The sequence below is a fragment of the Rhinopithecus roxellana genome, chromosome 20, assembly GCF_007565055.1.
Source record: "Rhinopithecus roxellana isolate Shanxi Qingling chromosome 20, ASM756505v1, whole genome shotgun sequence".
Classification (NCBI taxonomy): Eukaryota; Metazoa; Chordata; class Mammalia; order Primates; family Cercopithecidae; genus Rhinopithecus; species Rhinopithecus roxellana.
In genome coordinates, this window is record NC_044568.1 from 31,633,941 (window position 1) to 31,653,847 (window position 19,907).

At 41.7% G+C, this 19,907-nt stretch overlaps 1 protein-coding gene across 1 annotated transcript in view; it reads left to right on the forward strand.

The window, feature by feature from the left end:
• Window positions 1-1,809: 1,809 nt before the first annotated feature.
• LOC104674301 (putative cyclin-Y-like protein 3) overlaps window positions 1,810-19,907 on the forward strand; it is a 33,337-nt gene continuing 15,239 nt past the window's right edge. Inside the window, 2 exon segments of the mRNA XM_010378574.2 lie at window positions 1,810-2,166; window positions 17,799-17,908. Of these exon segments, the coding sequence (XP_010376876.2) occupies window positions 1,810-2,166; window positions 17,799-17,908 (467 nt within the window).

Here is a 19,907-nt window from a genome sequence, read left to right on the forward strand (position 1 = left end):
GACACAATGCCTGTAATTTTGTAAGTGTTCAATATATGGAGGAAGGAGTATTGTATTTCCCTCATTTAATTTTTCGAGCAAGTTTATAAAATTTGTGTTATTCATATTTTTTAGATAAACCAAGGATGAGAAAGATTACATAAATCACTCCAGCCTGGGCGAGAGTGAGTCCCTATCTTTAATATATATATATCCTATGTATAGATAGTTTTAAGATTATAGATAAAAAATATCGCCAAAATTTAGATACCTGTTCTGAATTAATCAGTGTCCCTGCTAGATGATTTAAGTTAAAGTTTTACATCTGATACTTGCTTTAGTTGTCTAAAAATTCATGCCCTTAGACTTGATCCTTCTAGATAAGCAGAAGTGTAACTCTAGGCGTTGTTCTTTGTGTGGAGCTATACACCTAGTACATAATTAAAAGTGCTTACCTGTCTGACCGCAGTGGGTCATCACGCCTGTAATCCCAGCACTTTGAGAGGCCGTGGCGGGTGGATCACCTGAGGTCGGGAGTTCTACACCAGCCTGACCAACATGGAGAAACTCCATCTGTACTAAAAATACAAAAATAGCTGGGCATGGTGGTGCATGTCTTTAATCCCAGCTACTCGGGAGGCTGAGGCAGGAGAATCGCTTGAACCCAGGAGGGAGGTGGAGGTCATAGTGAGCTGAGATCCTGCTTTTGCACTCCAGCCTGGACAACAATAGCAACCCTCCGTCTAAAAAAAAAAAAATAGCAATTATAATCACATTTAAAATCTTATTATATGGTGATTTTCTCTCTCTCCTTCCTTCCCCTCCCCTCCCCTCTCTTCTTTTTTCTTTCCTTCTTTCCTTCCTTCCTTCCTCCTTTTTTCCCTCCCTCCCTCCCTCCCTCCCTCCCTCCCTCCCTCCCTTCCTTCCTTCCTTCCTTCCTTCCTTCCTTCCTTCCTTCCTTCCTTCCTTCCGTCCTTCCTTCCAGGTAGTGTCTTGCTCTGTCACCCAGGCTGGAGTGCAGTGGTGCGATCTTGGCTCACTGCAATCTCCGCCTCCCGGGTTCAAGCGATTCTCCTGCCTCAGCTCCCGAGTACCTGGAACTACATGCGTGTGCCAGCACACCCGCCTTTTTTTTTTTTTTTTTTTTGTATTTTTAGTAGGGACGGGGTTTCACCATGTTACCTAGGATGGTCTGGATCTCCTGACCTCGTGACCTGCCCTCCTCGGTCTCCCAAAGTGTTAGGATTAGAGATGTGAACCACCGCACCTGGCCTGGTTTTCTTTTACATAAGCCTCTTCCTTTGTTGAAAAGGTAAGATCTTCCTCACAGCGGAGAAACCTGAATGCTCCCGGCAGCCAGCAGTGAATGAAAGGTGGGGGCGGGACTGCCAGCAGGGCGGGGCCTGGGGTGCCTAGGCTCCCACCTCACAATGGGGGCGGGGGTCGCGTGGAGGGTACTCTGGGCCTGACTGGTTCCTGGGAACCAGGAGGGAGCTCTGGCGGTTGGCAGGGCAACCTCCTTCAGTTGGTGGGTAAGAGTGGAAGGAGGAGGAGGAGCTCCTCTGCTCTCTTCTCCCAATCACAGCTATTAGGCTTGTAGCATCTAGACCCATTCTAAATAAACCAAGCAGGTTCCCAAGGGACCCTTGCAGACAAGTCAGCTCAGGGGAGGCGGTTGAGGCGGGGTGCGGGCTGCTAGTCGGGTGCAGCCCCATAGCCAGGGGCTGGCCCTGCCAGCGTGCCTTTGCTAGGAAGAGGTGGAAGTGCTGAGCTCTGCAGACTTGGAAGCAAGGGAAGGCCCAAGCTGCTGGAGAGGAGCGGGGCTACCCCATGGGGAACTCGCTGAGCTGTTGCTTGGGCACCAAGGCCAGCCCCAAGCGGGGCCAGCGCAGGAGGTCTGGGGAGCTGTACTGCAGCGCTGACATCTATGAGGCAACATCAAGCAAAGGTGTAGGCCAAGGCAGAGAGGAGCACAGGCGCTGCAGATGGAACCTGCTGCTCCCTAATGCCAGCCCCAAGCAAAACCAGCGCAGGGTGCGGTGGGCGGAACCGCCCTGCAGCTATAACATCACGGAGGCGGAGGTGGCAGTAGTCCACACCCTGATGCTGTGGAACCTGCACAGCCGGATTTGGGAGCAGACAAGGGCCATGACCTGCAACACATCAGTGACCAGGAAATGCCCAAAGGTAAGGAGGCAACTAATACTGTTTGTCCTCAGGCGCGCTTCTGGCCAACGCTGACACAAGGTCCCCCCCTAGAGGCATCCACAGCCTGGGTTCCTCGCTCCTGCCCCTAGCCAGCTTTCGGAGGCCCAGGCACCAGGCAGGAGGACTGGATCTGCCTCCTGCCTATCCACTCCCACCATTTTTTTTCCCTGCTGCATCTGGCGTTTTCTCTCCTCCTTCCTACCCCAGTGGCCAGTTCTGGCCCCTTTCTCATCCCCCAAGACTAGGCAAAAAATAAGTTTTCAAAATAGAAAATGTGTGCTACAGATTTCATTCCTATAGAGGAAGTGTCTCACAGCTCTTCTCTTTAAACTTTGGCCTTTCAATTTATTTAAACAATAGAATAATTAAGCTTCACGATGAATGTGACTTTCTAGCTGGAAAGTACTGTACTCTCGGAATATTCAAAAATCGTGAAAGAATGAACAAAGATTAGAATGTGAATGAATTGTACCTTTATACACAAAGCGTGCAAATGCTTGTGAATGTTCGTTGTTTGGTGGTGTAAGGTAAGCCTCTCAGTGGTTTTACACACTAGGTAGTAGATGGGTAGTGTTGGATGAGAGTCCAAAATAGACTATATCGTTCTTTAGGATTTACAACACATTTCCATGTATGTCTCATTTCATCTTGGCTCTACAAAAAAAAAAAAAAAAATAGTTAATACTTAGCCAGGTATGGTGGCTTGCACCCATAGTCTCAGCTGCAAGAGGATCTCTCGAGCCCAGGAGTGGGAGGCTTCAGTGAGCTATGCTGGCTCCATCGCACCATTGCACCATGCCAGCCCAGGCAACAGAGTGAGACCCTGTCTCTTTAAAAAATTGTTTTTTGTACAAAACAGCGCTTTGTTTTAACATATTTGACATATTGAGCCGGTGTCTGACAGTAATTGACCACAGCATCACTTGCTGCTTGAGACTTTCCCTGAAATGTGCTGGTAATAGCAGCGTAGAGGAGGGCCGGTATATTTGATAAGAAGAAGGAGGAGGGCATGTGTATGATTCATCTACAAGTTGCATCGGTTATATTTAAGTGCAAGTGTTAAAAAGAAGTCCCAGACACAGACTGGTTTTATTCCACATATGTGGAGAACTTCTGTGATTTTTGCATTCTCCAGTAGAATTGGGACATTGTGGCCTTTATTTTCTTTACATTTATTACTAAAAACTTTTCTCAAGACTGTTAAAAGTGATTAAAAGGGATGGGTAGCTTTAAAAAGCATCTTTTCTACTCACTTAAATTATTACATTTTTCCTTCTTCCTCTACAGATTTTGGTTCTGACCATCCAAGGGAAAGCACACTCTTCCTGAGAAAATATCAAATGAGTGGTAAGACAATATTGCTTCTTCCTCCAAGCAAAAAACTACAAACTTTCTGTTTTGCGTATTACAGAAAGTATTTAGAGGAACTCAGATATTAGCTAAAAGTTTTCAACTTTTCATATATTTACTTGTCTTATGTTAATATGTGACATAATTTCCTTTAGTTGACACTGTTCGTGGAAACATTCAGACTTTGTGTTTACACATTTGGTGACATTTTTATCAATGCAATTAATTGGCCGTATGATTTAGTGTAGTAGTCATGGATTTATGCCTTTTTCTTCATAGGTCTTTGCCATTTTTCCCTTGCTCCAAAAAGTACGTTTTAATGATGAGTGATGGGATTTAGGGTACAGCTTGGATTTCACTTGAACAAATCAAAAGAATTTGTTGTTCTAGATTGGATCTGTGATGTTGGCCTCCTTTTTACACAGTGCTCTAACCACACGAGCCTATCACATCCATGCTCATGCTTCTCAGAACTTTTTTTTTTTTTTTTTTTTTTTTTTTTTTTTTTTTTTTTTTTTTTGAGACGGAGTCTGGCTCTGTCGCCCAGGCTGGAGTGCGGTGGCCGGATCTCAGCTCACTGAAAGCTCCGCCTCCCAGGTTTACGCCATTCTCCTGCCTCCGCCTCCCAAGTAGCTGGGACTACAGGCGCCCGCCTCCTCGCCCGGCTAGTTTTTTGTATTCTTTAGTAGAGACGGGGTTTCCCCGTATTAGCCAGGATGGTCTCGATCTCCTGACCTCGTGATCCGCCCGTCTCGGCCTCCCAAAGTGCTGGGATTACAGGCTTGAGCCACCGCGCCCGGCCATTCTCAGAACTTTTTCATTCGAATGTAATGGAAATGTAAACATGGCCTGTGCTGTTTTCCAGGTTAGCCTTAGTGTGTGAAAGTAGTGTAAAGTTTCCACATCCTGCTTGTTTTAGGAAGATAATTAGAACTGTAGGAGTTTTCTGTACTCCTGCTTATTTTTTGTAACATTCTGTTAAATCTTACTTTATTTTCAAAAAAACCATGCACCATGTTTTTCAGTTACTTTCAACAGCAAGAATACAAGAAGTGGGGGTTCTATAACATCTGACGTAATGCTGCACAATAAAAAATGGGTTTCTCCTCTGCATTTTCGTAGTTTGTGTGGACTTTGCCTGTCTTGAGCTGGTAACTTCTGGTTAGGATTGTTGTATTTCTTCCAGAGCCATGGGATTGTCACACATAGAGTGTATGGAAGTGAAAGAAAACCTACCCCATGTCCCCGTCTCTTCAGCAGTTAGAAATGTGTGTCAGTGAGACCAGTTCAACTTCAAAGGAGGAGGCATTGTAGGGAACAAAGTGTGGCCCAAGTCCCCCTTGTAGCTTTTATTCTTCTGACCTGTGTTAGAACAAAATGGTTTTGTGTGCTGAGGATGCCATGTTCAGTTAGGCTGGCACACTCATTTTAACATTTGATTTTAAGATAGGCTACTTTTCAGTTGTGTAAAGACCCATTTATTTTTTCAGTAACATATTAATAGATGCCCGACAAGTCATTTGGGATGCTTGCAGGGATTCTAGTGCATCTGGAGACTGACTCCTGGTCAGAAACTGGTTCTTAGAGCTGTCAGCTATTAGATCCTGGTAATGAAAGTAAACTATGTGTAAATGTAGAATTAGACAACACTACTACTTAAGGGTTCAGATATACAAAGGTAAATTTTTTATTAGCTAAATTTCCCATCTCTCCTGTATTTTGGCCGTATTTTGGCCTGTCTTTTTATTAGCTAAATTTCTCATCTGTCCTGTATTTCTATGAAAGAATATCTGAGACTGGATAATTTATAAAGAAAAGAGGCTTTATTGGCTCACAGTTCTGCAAGCTGTACAGGAAGTGTGGTGCTAGCATCTGCTTCTGGAAATTGCTTCAATAACCTAATAATCATGGTGGAAGGTGAAGTCATCTCTCACATGGTGAGAGAAGGAGCAAGAGAGAGTGGGAGGTGCCGCCTGCTTTTAAACCAGCAGATCAGGCCAGGTGTGGTGGCTCACGCCTGTAACCCCAGCACTTTGGGAGGCTGAGGCAGGGAGATCACTTGAGGCCAGAGTCTGAGACCAGCCTTGGCCAACATAGTGAGACCCTGTCTCTAGAAAAAATTTAAAAATCAGCCAGGTGTGGTGGTGCATGCTTGCAGCCCCAGCTACTCCACAGGCTACGATGGGAGGATCACTTGAGCCCAGGAGGTCAAGGTTGCAGTGAACCATAATCACAGCACTGTACTCCAGCTTGGGCATCAGAGTGAGACCCCATCGCAGAACAACAACAACAGCAAAAACCCAAGAAAGATTATGCGTGAACTCAGAGCAGGAACTCACTCATCACCAAGGGGATGGCACTAAGCAATTCATGAGATATCTGCCCCCGTGATCCAAACACTTCCCCACTTCCAACACTGGAGACTACATTTCAACATGAGATTTGGGGGACACACACGTTGCCTAATTTGTTTTGCCTTTCCTTGTGTACGTGGGGATTCTTTCAGTTTTTTGTAATAGAATTTCTGTTAGGTCAAAAATAAAACTATATTTTTAGATTTTACTTTATGAGATTCATCATGCCAGTTTACTTAAATTATAAATTTTGTTGGTAAGAATTTTATAAACAAAATTTTATCTCTTTTTGATAGTGATAATCAGATGATTAGTAACTACTTTTTTATTCTATGGTATTTATACCAGAATTGATTATTTTTTCTTTCTTAGTGCAAGAAAAGAGGAGGATCTCTCACCTATATTATGTAAGTAAGCTTTTGAAAAGTTAAGAAATTGTTTGAATTAAAAGTCTATCTGTCGTGATTCCTTAAAAATTTAACAGAGAGTCAGTGCTGTTAGTATGATCCTTTTTTTGGTGGATTTTCTAAATCTCTTGTATTTTCCTAAATATCAGATTCATGCAGGAAAGTCTTTAGTTTACTGTGCCCATTTTTAAGGATGTCTGACATTTAAGTTACACAATTAGGTTGTGATGTAAATATCTGCCTTAAATATTTAAGCTTTTGTATTCAAATAAAAGTAAAAATAGCTGAGTCTACTTTCTTCAACACTTTCTGCTGACTTCCTGTCATAGCAGGTGAAAGCGTAGCTTCCTCACTCCACTGTGACCTTATTTCCCTCCCCGTTTCTTCCACCTGTAACACATTTTTTGTTATATCACTAATTGATATTTACATGATTATGACTATGAACATATTATTCACAGCTGAGTCATATAGTATTCTGAATATGCCTCTTCCTTGTACATCCTTCATTGTTTCTCTTAAATATTTCTGAGATCTGAGCACTTCTGCACTTCCCCAGATAACCCCCTTTTTCCTAACCCATGATAGCTCATAAAGCCAAATGCTACCATTAGCCCCCAACTGGCCTCTTTGTTTTTGCATCCTTCATTATTTTGTGTGTGGAATTAATTTTCCGACTATGTTCCTTTGCCTCTTTTTTGACAGTTACTCTTCCCCAAGTGTTGTGACATTTGTCACATGCCTATCAAAAATAATGTTTTATCTACTAAAACATCTGTTCCATGTTTTTTCTTGAAGCAATTTTCCTTGGCCTTTGGTTATCCTCCTCCAGTGTTTCCCTAGGCTGCCGTGAGCCTGTCTGCCTGGGAGCCCTCTCTGAACTCTTCTGCGACCACTCTTGTTGGATCCCTGAGTCCTAGACTGTGCCTTGCCCTCTGCCTTGTGTTACTCCCCGGTGGTGCTGGAGCACAGTTTCTGAGGAAAGACTCATGAACACACATGTATAGAGATCTAACCTCTCTCAAAACCCCTCCTTTGTTATAGAGTGTAAAATTCTAGAGTGAAAACTGAATTTCATGGCTCTGAAGACATTTCTCTATTGTGTTTTCGTTATACTGTTCTTGAAGCTATTGCCATTGTGTGATACATAATATGTAACCAATTTTTACATTTCTCAAGCTTTTTAGGACCTTCTCTATTCCTGGGATTCTGAAATTGTATAATATAGCTTCACGGGGACCTTTTATTTTATTGTGGCCATTAAGCCTGCAGAATATCTCTTTTAGAGAATTGTCCTATTTTCTCTATTTTATTATTATTATTTTAGTATTCTTATGATTCAGATGTTGGGACTCTTAGACCAGTATTTCTGCATTGCTCTTTAATTTCTTCCCCTCCTATTTTCCAATTTGTCTTTTGTTATGCTTCTTAGAGATTCTTTGACTTTCTGTGCTAACCCTTTTATTGAATTTTTTTTATCTCCTTAAGGGTATTTTAAGATTTTTTAAAAAGTTTTGCTCCTGAATTTTTACTGGTCCCAGGAATTCCTTTTTCCTGTTGTTTTGATCTCTCATTGGAAGCTTCCCTCAGATGTGTGGTGGTCTTTGGCTTTCTCTATTTGGAAGCAGGAACTTTGTTCACTGAGGGGTCTCGTTGTGGGGATTTGGAGGTCAAGCCAGCTTTTTTTGGGGGGGGGGAGGACCTCAGTGTATTATATGAGGGTATGAGGGTATTTTCTTTGCAATGTTTCAGTTTTCTTCCAAGAAGGATCTCCCAATTTTTTGCCTTGGCAGTGCAAGAATGGCTGCTGGCTTTCCAGAAGCAGGGTTGAGAAGGAAGGTGGCGTTTCCCTTTGTATGTGCAATTTTAATCCCATATCCCAGGTTTCAGCCCTTGTAGCTCTAAGCCCAGAAACCCTTGGGTATAATATATCCAAAGAATACACATCAAAATTCCTTAAAAGATGGGAGGAGAGGTGGACTTGGGGCTCTAGGCACAGATTTACAGTTGACCTTGCTGGCTTCTGTTGTATGTTTCACCCTACCTTCCCAGGTACCATGTGCCTCTGATTTTGGAGCCTGGGTTGGGTTCTTCAAAACAAATAAGATTGCTTGTTTCTGTTCTGGTCACTCCCCGTCAGCTCCAAAGTTGTGCTTCCATGTCAGTTGCCACTCCTCTATCTGCTTTTCACCTTGCAGCATTGACTCAGAATCATCTGCTGTCAATCCTGTCTCCTGGTCCTGTGTATAATAATGTTTATTTTATGACTAATACTAATGAGATTTCAGAAAGAAAATAAATTTCTGGTCAATCCATCGTATTTAATCCAAATTTAGAACCCATATATAAGTGCAAATCTAAGTTTAAATTCAATATGATTATGACATTAATTCAGACAATTTCTGTTTATACCTACAATAAGCATATTACACTTTTCCACTCAGGCCTTGTGTAAGTATTCTATTCAAACTCCATACATGCCATGTGGTCCCATTGCTGTGCAACACAGATGGAGCTCTTTTCGTTAGTACACAAAGTGTTAGAAATTTTTAAGTTAGCTAAAAGTCATTAATTATTTAAAAAATATCTGAAATGTCTCGTAAAAAAAAAATGGGGACAAAAAAGTGATCTTGAGAGCTGGGCATGGTGGACTCATGCCTGTATCACAGCACTTTGAGAGGCTGAGACAGGTGGATCACTTAAGGCCAGGAGCCTGGCCAACATGGTGAAACCCTGTCTCTACTAAAAACACAAAACTTAGCCCAGCGTGGTGGCACACGCCTGTATTTCCAGCTACAGCTACACAGGAGGCCGAGGCAGGAGAATTGGTTGAACTTGTGAGGTGGAGGTTTCAGTGAGCTGAGTTCAGGCCACTGCACTCCAGGGTGAGAAATAGAGCAAGACTTCCAAATATATATATATATATATATGTTCATTATATGAAATTTTAAATAGAACAAAATGGGGACAGATATCACCTAATGCTGTACCAACTAGTCTGTGTTTTGGTGCATTTATTTTTCTGTTCTTTTTATTCTCATATATGGATTTTCCTCAGAAACAAGTTTTTTTATGGTGTAGTATTATGCTGTATTACCCCTAATAGTAATGACCTTAAGGGATACCTTCTTTCACTTTGAATAGAAGTATCCGAATGAGTCCATTTTCATTTTTCATGCTATATTTGTTTTTTGAGTCAATAAAAGTATATACATTGACCCACATACACTGTTAATGTAAAGTATACACATTAATAGAATCGCTTAAGAGACATAAGAGTTTAGCTAGAGTTAAAACATTTCTACCTTGAAGGAGAATTTGGTCCTTCAAATAGTACTATTGTTCAAGAACATCTGGAAATTTTGTTAAGAAGTAAGTGAGCCCAGCGCGAGCGACACAGAAGACCGGGGATTTCTGCATTTTCAACTGAGGTACTGGGGTCATCTCACTAGGGAGTGCCGGACAATCGGTGCTGGTCAGCTGCTGCAGCCTGACCAGCGAGAGCTGAAGCAGGGCGAGGCATCGCCTCACCTGGGAAGCACAAGGGGGAAGGGAATCCCTTTTCCTAGCCAGGGGAACTGAGACACACAACACCTGGAAAATCAGGTAACTCCCACCCCAATACTGCGCTTTAAGCAAACGGGCACACCAGGAGAATATATCCCACACCTGGCCAGGAGGGTCCCATACCCACGGAGCCTCCCTCATTGCTAACACAGCAGTCTGCGGCGATCTATCCGCAAGGCAGCAGCAGGGCTGGGGGAGGGGCGCCCGGCATTGCTGAGGCTTAAGTAGGTAAACAAAGCCGCTGGGAAGCTCGAACTGGGTGGAGCTCACAGCAGCTCAAGGAAACCTGCCTGTCTCTGTAGACTCCACCTCTGGGGACAGGGCACAGCTAAAAAACAACGGGAAGCAGCGGAGGCCTGTGCAGACGCGAACGACTCTCTGATAGCTTTGAAGAGAGCAGTGGACCTCCCAACACGGAGGTTGAGATCTGAGAAGGGACAGACTGCCTGCTCAAGTGGGTCCCTGACCCCTGAGTAGCCTAACTGGGAGACATCCCCCACTAGGGGCAGTCTGACACCCCACACCTCACAGGGTGGAGTACACCCCTGAGAGGAAGCTTCCAAAGTAAGAATCAGACAGGTACACTTGCTGTTCAGCAATATTCTATCTTCTGCAACCTCTGCTGCTGATACCCAGGCAAACAGGGTCTGGAGTGGACCTCAAGCAATCTCCAACACACCTATAGCTGAGGGTCCTGACTGTCAGAAGGAAAACTATCAAACAAGAAGGACACCTATACCAAAACCCCATCAGTACGTCACCATCATCAAAGACCAGAGACAGATAAAACCACAAAGATGGGGAAAAAGCAGGGCAGAAAAGCTGGAAATTCAAAAAATAAGAGCACATCTCCCCCTGCAAAGGAGCGCAGCCCATCGCCAGCAAGGGATCAAAGCTGGTCAGAGAATGACTTTGACGAGATGAGAGAAGAAGGCTTCAGTCCATCAAACTTCTCAGAGCTAAAGGAGGAATTACGTACCCAGCGCAAAGAAACTAAAAATCTTGAAAAAAGAGTGGAAGAATTGACAGCTAGACTAATTAATGCAGAGAAGGTCATAAACGAACTGACAGAGATGAAAACCATGACACGAGAAATACGTGACAAATGCACAAGCTTCAGTAACCGACTCGATCAACTGGAAGAAAGAGTATCAGCGATTGAGGATCAAATGAATGAAATGAAGCGAGAAGAGAAACCAAAAGAAAAAAGAAGAAAAAGAAATGAACAAAGCCTGCAAGAAGTATGGGATTATGTAAAAAGACCAAATCTATGTCTGATTGGGGTGCCTGAAAGTGAGGGGGAAAATGGAACCAAGTTGGAAAACACTCTTCAGGATATCATCCAGGAGAACTTCCCCAACCTAGTAGGGCAGGCCAACATTCAAATTCAGGAAATACAGAGAAAGCCACAAAGATACTCCTCCAGAAGAGCAACTCCAAGACACATAATTGCCAGATTCACCAAAGTTGAAATGAAGGAAAAAATCTTAAGGGCAGCCAGAGAGAAAGGTCGGGTTACCCACAAAGGGAAGCCCATCAGACTAACAGCAGATCTCTCGGCAGAAACTCTACAAGCCAGAAGAGAGTGGGGGCCAATATTCAACATTCTTAAAGAAAAGAATTTTAAACCCAGAATTTCCTATCCAGCCAAACTAAGTTTCATAAGTGAAGTAGAAATAAAATCCTTTACAGATAAGCAAATGCTTAGAGATTTTGTCACCACCAGGCTTGCATTACAAAAGACCCTGAAGGAAGCCCTAAACATGGAAAGGAACAACCGGTACCAGCCATTGCAAAAACATGCCAAAATGTAAAGACCATTGAGGCTAGGAAGAAACTGCATCAACTAAGGAGCAAAATAACCAGTTAATATCATAATGGCAGGATAAGTTCACACATAACAATATTAACCTTAAATGTAAATGGACTAAATGCTCCAATTAAAAGACACAGACTGGCAAACTGGATAAAGAGTCAAGACCCATCAGTCTGCTGTATTCAGGAAACCCATCTCACATGCATAGACATACATAGGCTCAAAATAAAGGGATGGAGGAAGATCTACCAAGCAAATGGAGAACAAAGAAAAGCAGGGGTTGCAATCCTAGTCTCTGATAAAACAGACTTTAAACCATCCAAGATCAAAAGAGACAAAGAAGGCCATTACATAATGGTAAAGGGATCAATTCAACAGGAAGAGCTAACTATCCTAAATATATATGCACCCAATACAGGAGCACCCAGATTCATAAAGCAAGTCCTTAGAGACTTACAAAGAGACTTAGACTCCCATACAATAATAATGGGAGACTTCAACACTCCACTGTCAACATTAGACAGATCAACGAGACAGAAAGTTAACAAGGATATCCAGGAATTGAACTCATCTCTGCAGCAAGCGGACCTAATACACATCTACAGAACTCTCCACCCCAAATCAACAGAATATACATTCTTCTCAGCACCACATCACACTTATTCCAAAACTGACCACATAATTGGAAGTAAAGCACTCCTCAGCAAATGTACAAGAACAGAAATTATAACAAACTGTCTCTCAGACCACAGTGCAATCAAACTAGAAGTCAGGACTAAGAAACTCAATCAAAACCGCTCAACTACATGGAAACTGAACAACCTGCTCCTGAATGACTACTGGGGTACATAACGAAATGAAAGCAGAAATAAAGATGTTCTTTGAAACCAATGAGAAAAAAGATACAACATACCGGAATCTCTGGGACACATTTAAAGCAGTGTGTAGAGGGAAATTTATAGCACTAAATGCCCACAAGAGAAAGCTGGAAAGATCTAAAATTGACACTCTAACATCACAATTAAAAGAACTAGAGAGGCAAGAGCAAACACATTCAAAAGCTAGCGGAAGGCAAGAAATAACTAAGATCAGAGGAGAACTGAAGGAGATAGAGACACAAAAACCCTCCAAAAAATCAATGAATCCAGGAGTTGGTTTTTTGAAAAGATCAACATTGACAGACCGCTAGGAAGACTAATAAAGAATAAAAGAGAGAGGAATCAAATAGACGCAATAAAAAATGATAAAGGGGATATCACCACCAACCCCACAGAAATACAAACTACCATCAGAAAATACTATAAACACCTCTACGCAAATCAACTAGAAAATCTAGAAGAAATGGATAATTTCCTGGACACTTACACTCTCCCAAGACTAAACCAGGAAGAAGTTGAATCCCTGAATAGACCAATAGCAGGCTCTGAAATTGAGGCAACAATCAATAGCCTACCCACCAAAAAAAGTCCAGGACCAGATGGATTCACAGCTGAATTCTACCAGAGGTATAAGGAGGAGCTGGTACCATTCCTTCTGAAACTATTCCAATCAATAGAAAAAGAGGGAATCCTCCCTAACTCATTTTATGAGGCCAACATCATCCTGATACCAAAGCCTGGCAGAGACACAACAAAAAAAGAGAATTTTAGACCAATATTCCTGATGAACATCGATGCAAAAATTCTCAATAAAATACTGGCAAACCGGATTCAGCAGCACATCAAAAAGCTTATCCACCATGATCAAGTGGGCTTCATCCCTGGGATGCAAGGCTGGTTCAACATTCGCAAATCAATAAACGTAATCCAGCATATAAACAGAACCAATGACAAGAACCACATGATTATCTCAATAGATGCAGAAAAGGCTTTTGACAAAATTCAACAGCTCTTCATGCTAAAAACGCTCAATAAATTCGGTATTGATGGAACATACCTCAAAATAATAAGAGCTATTTATGACAAACCCACAGCCAATATCATACTGAATGGGCAAAAACTGGAAAAATTCCCTTTGAAAACTGGCACAAGAGAGGGATGCCCTCTCTCACCACTCCTATTCAACATAGCGTTGGAAATTCTGGCTAGGGCAATCAGGCAAGAGAAAGAAATCAAGGGTATCCAGTTAGGAAAAGAAGAAGTCAAATTGTCCCTGTTTGCAGATGACATGATTGTATATTTAGAAAACCCCATTGTCTCAGCCCAAAATCTCCTTAAGCTGATAAGCAACTTCAGCAAAGTCTCAGGATACAAAATTAATGTGCAAAAATCACAAGCATTCTTATACACCAGTAACAGACAAGCAGAGAGCCAAATCAGGAATGAACTTCCATTCACAATTGCTTCAAAGAGAATAAAATACCTAGGAATCCAACTTACAAGGGATGTAAAGGACCTCTTCAAGGAGAACTACAAACCACTGCTCAGTGAAATCAAAGAGGACACAAACAAATGGAAGAACATACCATGCTCATGGATAGGAAGAATCAATATCGTGAAAATGGCCATACTGCCCAAGGTTATTTATAGATTCAATGCCATCCCCATCAAGCTACCAATGAGTTTCTTCACAGAATTGGAAAAAACTGCTTTAAAGTTCATATGGAACCGAAAAAGAGCCCGCATTGCCAAGACAATCCTAAGTCAAAAGAACAAAGCTGGAGGCGTCATGCTACCTGACTTCAAACTATACTACAAGGCTACAGTAACCAAAACAGCATGGTACTGGTACCAAAACAGAGCTATAGACCAATGGAACAGAACAGAGTCCTCAGAAATAATACCACACATCTACAGCCATCTGATCTTTGACAAACCTGAGAGAAACAAGAAATGGGGAAAGGATTCCCTATTTAATAAACGGTGCTGGGAAAATTGGCTAGCCATAAGTAGAAAGCTGAAACTGGATCCTTTCCTTACTCCTTATATGCAGATTACTTCAAGATGGATTAGAGACTTAAATGTTAGACCTAATACCATAAAAACCCTAGAAGAAAATCTAGGTAGTACCATTCAGGACATAGGCATGGGCAAGGACTTCATGTCTAAAACACCAAAAGCATTGGCAGCAAAAGCCAAAATTGACAAATGGGATCTAATTAAACTAAAGAGCTTCTGCACAGCGAAAGAAACTACCATCAGAGTGAACAGGCAACCTACAGAATGGAAGAAAATTTTTGCAACCTACTCATCTGACAAAGGGCTAATATCCAGAATCTACAAAGAACTCAAACAAATATACAAGAACAAAACAACCCCATCTGAAAGTGGGGAAAGGATATGAACAGACATTTCTCAAAAGAAGACATTCATACAGCCAACAGACACATGAAAAAATGCTCATCATCACTCGCCATCAGAGAAATGCAAATCAAAACCACAATGAGATACCATCTCACACCAGTTAGAACGGCAAACATAAAAAAATCAGGAAACAACAGGTGTTGGAGAGGATGTGGAGAAATAGGAACACTTTTACACTGTTGGTTGGATTGTAAACTAGTTCAACCATTATGGAAAACAGTATGGCAATTCCTCAAGGATCTAGAACTAGATATACCATATGACCCAGCCATCCCACTACTGGGTATATACCCAAAGGATTATAAATTATTCTACTACAAAGACACATGCACACGTATGTTTATTGCAGCGCTATTCACAATAGCAAAGACTTGGAATCAACCCAAATGTCCATCTGTGACAGACTGGAGTAAGAAAATGTGGCACATATACACCATGGAATACTATGCAGCCATAAAAAAGGATGCGTTTGCGTCCTTTGTAGGGACATGGATGCAGCTGGAAACCATCATTCTTAGCAAACTATCACAAGAACAGAAAACCAAACACCGCATGTTCTCACTCATAGGTTGGAACTGAACAATGAGATCACTTGGACTCGGGAAGGGCAACATCACACACTGGGGCCTATCATGGGGAGGGGGGAGAGGGGAGGGATTGCATTGGGGAGTTATACATGATATAAATGATGAATTGATGGGTGCTGACGAGTTGATGGGTGCAGCACACCAACATGACACAAGTATACATATGTAACAAACCTGCACGTTATGCACATGTACCCTAGAACTTAAAGTATAATAAAAAGAAAAAAAAGAAAAAAAAGAAAAATAAAATAAAATTAAAAAAAAAAGTAAGTGAATTTACAGTAAAAAGCATCTGGAACAAGCAAAATGGTGTTAGATTGTATGGGTATTTCTGATTATTTCCTACAGGCATTTTTAAAATACTGTCTACTTTTATAAATAACCGCTAGATCTTCTCCCTTCCCTGTCTTTCGTCTGCTTGTGGGAGACCCTGACGGAAGAGGGTGATAACATGATGCAGACAAGCATATCCCAACAGGAGGGGAAGAAGGCTCATCTGAGTTATTTTTTTAAAGCTAAAATAATTGGTATTTTGCAGTTTTAAATAATGCTGTTGATCTCTTCAACTATTTGGTGACTAGGATTTGATTACTGCCATTATTTTTAAGAAAGAACTTTTCTTTTTCTTGCTCTGTTGCGCAGGCTGGAATGCAGTGACATGATCCCAGCTCACTGCAACCTCTGCTTCCTGGGTTCAAGCAATTCTCTGCCTCAGCCTCCTGAGTAGCTGGGATTACAGGCATGCCCGCCACCACACCCAGCTAATTTTTGTATTTTTAGTAGAGACGGGGTTTCACCATCTTGGCCAGGCTGGTCTTCAACTCCAGACCTCATGATCCACCCGCCTCAGCCTCCCAAAGTGCTGGGATTACCGGAGTGAGCCACCGTGCCCGGCCAGGAAGAGCATTTTTTAACACATTGATGGGCAGTTTCCATATTGAGTGTTCCACTCTCAACAAATGAACAGATACTTTTAAAGTGTTTTAGAGAGAGTTTATTTTCTAGAGGGCTCAAAAAGTTCACTGTCATCTCTCTGATAGCACTGCAGATAGATTTTCACCGATTTGTAACTGTAGGAAGATTTACCTTCCAAATTGAAACTGATTTAAATAACTTGTCAAGCGCTTATTGAACTCCTTAATTTCTCCCACATCCTGTGCTCAGCAGCTGCAGGTAGGAGAGGAAGGGCCCTCCCTCCCCTGGAGAGGCTTACTTTCTCACCAGGAGGATGCTCTGCAGGCAATTGCTATCATGTAACACTCGGTGCATTAGACTGACAAGTACACAAAACTGGAAATGTTTTGTGGTGTGGCTGCTGGCAGAGGGATCCCAGAAGGCAGAGGAGGTGCATCTTGCTGGGACAAGAGGGAAAGAAATAGGTATTCTGGACAGAGAGCAGCATGAGTGGAGCAAGAAAGTACCATAATATGTGTCAGATAACTTACAGAATAAAATCAGTCAACTTTTGAAATGAATGCAAAGTATTCTCGGAAGTTCTCATTTGAGTAATGTAACAGCAGTCTTATGTAAACATGAAGTGAAAGTTAAATTCCCGAAGTTGTTTCCATCATCTGATTTTCAGATGTGAGGGAGTCTTAAAGCAGTAGTTTCTCTATCTTTCCCTAAGGAAACAGGCCCAGGGAAACCTATGTCCCCTCACTTGTTTGGTCACTGAGCCACCCTGGCACACAGAGTCTCTGACACTAAAACGCTGGTTCCATCACACTGTCTCTTGAGTGAGTACACTTATTATTAGTAACTTAGTGAATATAGTATGAGGTGTTTATTTGCTGCAATAAAAATGCTCGTGTCAGTATTATTTAATGCATGACATTTTGTTTTAGTTAATGAATAATACAAATAGAAAATATCAGCTGCTTTTTACTGCGTATTAAAAAAACAAAAAAGAAAAAAAACCATGAAATCTTATTTTAAACTTTTCCCGTTATTTATAAAGGGAATTCATAATAGAGGCTTGCCAGGTTTGATGATTGGTATCATAGCAATGTCAGCATTTTATAAACCATTCCTCGAACATCATCTGCGGAAGTTAAGCACCTCCAGTGAGTGTCCCATAGAATTGCTCATGATACCACACTCAGGCAGGTCATGGGGCATAAGAAATACCTTAATGCTTTATTGTTTGACATTTTGACTAAGGAAAACAGCCCACACTTTTGCAGGTTCAGCCTACTGTGACATTTTTCTCTATCTTCCTTCTCCTTCAGATACCTCCATGGCATCTTGATAGAAAATACAGCTCATGTTCCACCATATTGCTAGATAACAGCACAATCAGCCAGCCTGATCTTAGACATACATTAGAAAGATGAGTACGGTGAGACTGCCAAGGGCTGAGTGACAGACCCCCATATGCTAAAAGCATCCCGGCCATCCTCTGTCATTTCATCCGTTTGGTTGCCCTTTTCAGCAAGCAGTTTAAGAAATTGATGTCAATTATATATGGATTTCCAGGACCTAAATATGAATTTTCTGCTTCTCTTTTAACCTTAGACGCTGTGTGGTAGAAGGGAAAGTCAGACAGCAAATAAGCAATCCCAGAAAAAGCATAGCTCTTCATTTGATGCATTTATGTTATGACAGTGTTGAACCTAATGGGAAGGAGAGGTGCTTTTTACTGGATGTTTCTGGGAAAAATTATTAGTTCTTTATGGGCTACAGGCCTAAGACCATGGGTACTACTTTGGAAACTGCTCTTGGAAGGAGGAACGGCTTGTCCTCCAGTGGTGCACAGTGTATCTACATTGAAATTTTCCCATCATGCATGAGCACTTCATAGACCACAATCAGACATGCCTTTTCAAAGCCCCCTCGAACGATGGGTTCAAGTTTATTTAAAAAACCACAACAAAGCCCAGTTCCATGGGATGTGTCCAGGGAACATCATTAACATCTCCTTAGATTGTGAGTGTTGATTTTGGGAAAACAATTTGAGAACTTAGCATGTTAATGTCGTTATTCCTAACGTAACTTTCCAGTCTATAAACATGACAAACTTACAGGCTTAATTTTGTTTCTAATGTACTAGCTTTTTAAGCTCATTTGTCGGTAACTTCTCCTTTAACTAATAATGGTAAATTTACACTCATAATAATGTCACTTTCTTCTCTCCTGTATAACAGTTACTGAGATCAGATTGTGTTTGAGCAGGAACTGGACTCCATCTGTGTCTAAAGCCCTGAGTTTTGGCCTCTGTGGAGTCATCATTTAATGTTTGTATTCAACCCTAAGTAAAAAGCCACTCTCTTTTGACTAGAGTCCCTGGTTTGTTCTGATTTCAAAAGATTCCGATGTTTCAGTATGCAATTCAAAAGTAATTTTTAAGCTTCACCTTGCTCAAACAAGTAGAGGTTCTGCTTTTTCTTCCAGCGTAGTCTAATTCTTACAAGTTTTTTTAAATAGAATTTTTTTTCTTTTTTAGAGATGAGGTTTTGCTGTGTTGGCCAGGCTGGTTTCAAACTCCCGGGCTCAAGCAATCCACCCACCTCAGCCTCCCAAAATGCTATGGTTACAGGCACGAGCTACCAGGCCTGGCCTAGAAGTCTATTTTTGAAATACAGTTAGTTTTAATTTGCTCTCAAATTTTAGAAGGGATCATTTAGTATATTTACCTTGATGAAATAGAGATTTACTGAGCAAATTAATACAGCAAATTGGCTTTTGGAAAGATTTTGAAAGATGTTTTTCATGGTTAGTAGTCCATTGTTCTCCAAGGGATGGGTGAGCCATATTATAATCACTTATACATGTTTCTTCAAAATATGTGTCTGCAAACAAATGCATCTTCCCAGCTCCACATTTCCTCCATCTCTGGGCACTCACAAGCCTTTTAGAAAAATGGTTAACTCTGTGACGTATCATTATATGGATAAAAGCATCCCAGGTGATTCTGAGCTTAACCCTAACTCAATCATTCTCAAACTTTGTTGCACATTAGAATCACCTGGGGGAACTTTACCAACAACCCTGATGCCCGAATCATGTCCAATGCCAACTAAATCACAATATCTCCAGCTGGTGATGAGGCCATTTTTAAAGCTCCTCGGATGGTCCAGTGGGCAGCAAACGTGGGGGCCACTGCTTCCTTTGTGCGGAGGAGTGATGGTTCTAACATAAATTACACGTTTTCCCTGTCATTTGCTCTTCTTTCTACCCATAGAGCCTTTCGTCTGTGCAGGTCATTTCTATGTATGTGTGCATATGCTTAAATTGAAACCATACCATAGTGTTTTGTGAACACCTGCAGTTCACAAAAGCACTATGTGGGTACCTTGGACAAATAAGTTTGAAGCCTTGGTTCTCTTATTTGTAAAATG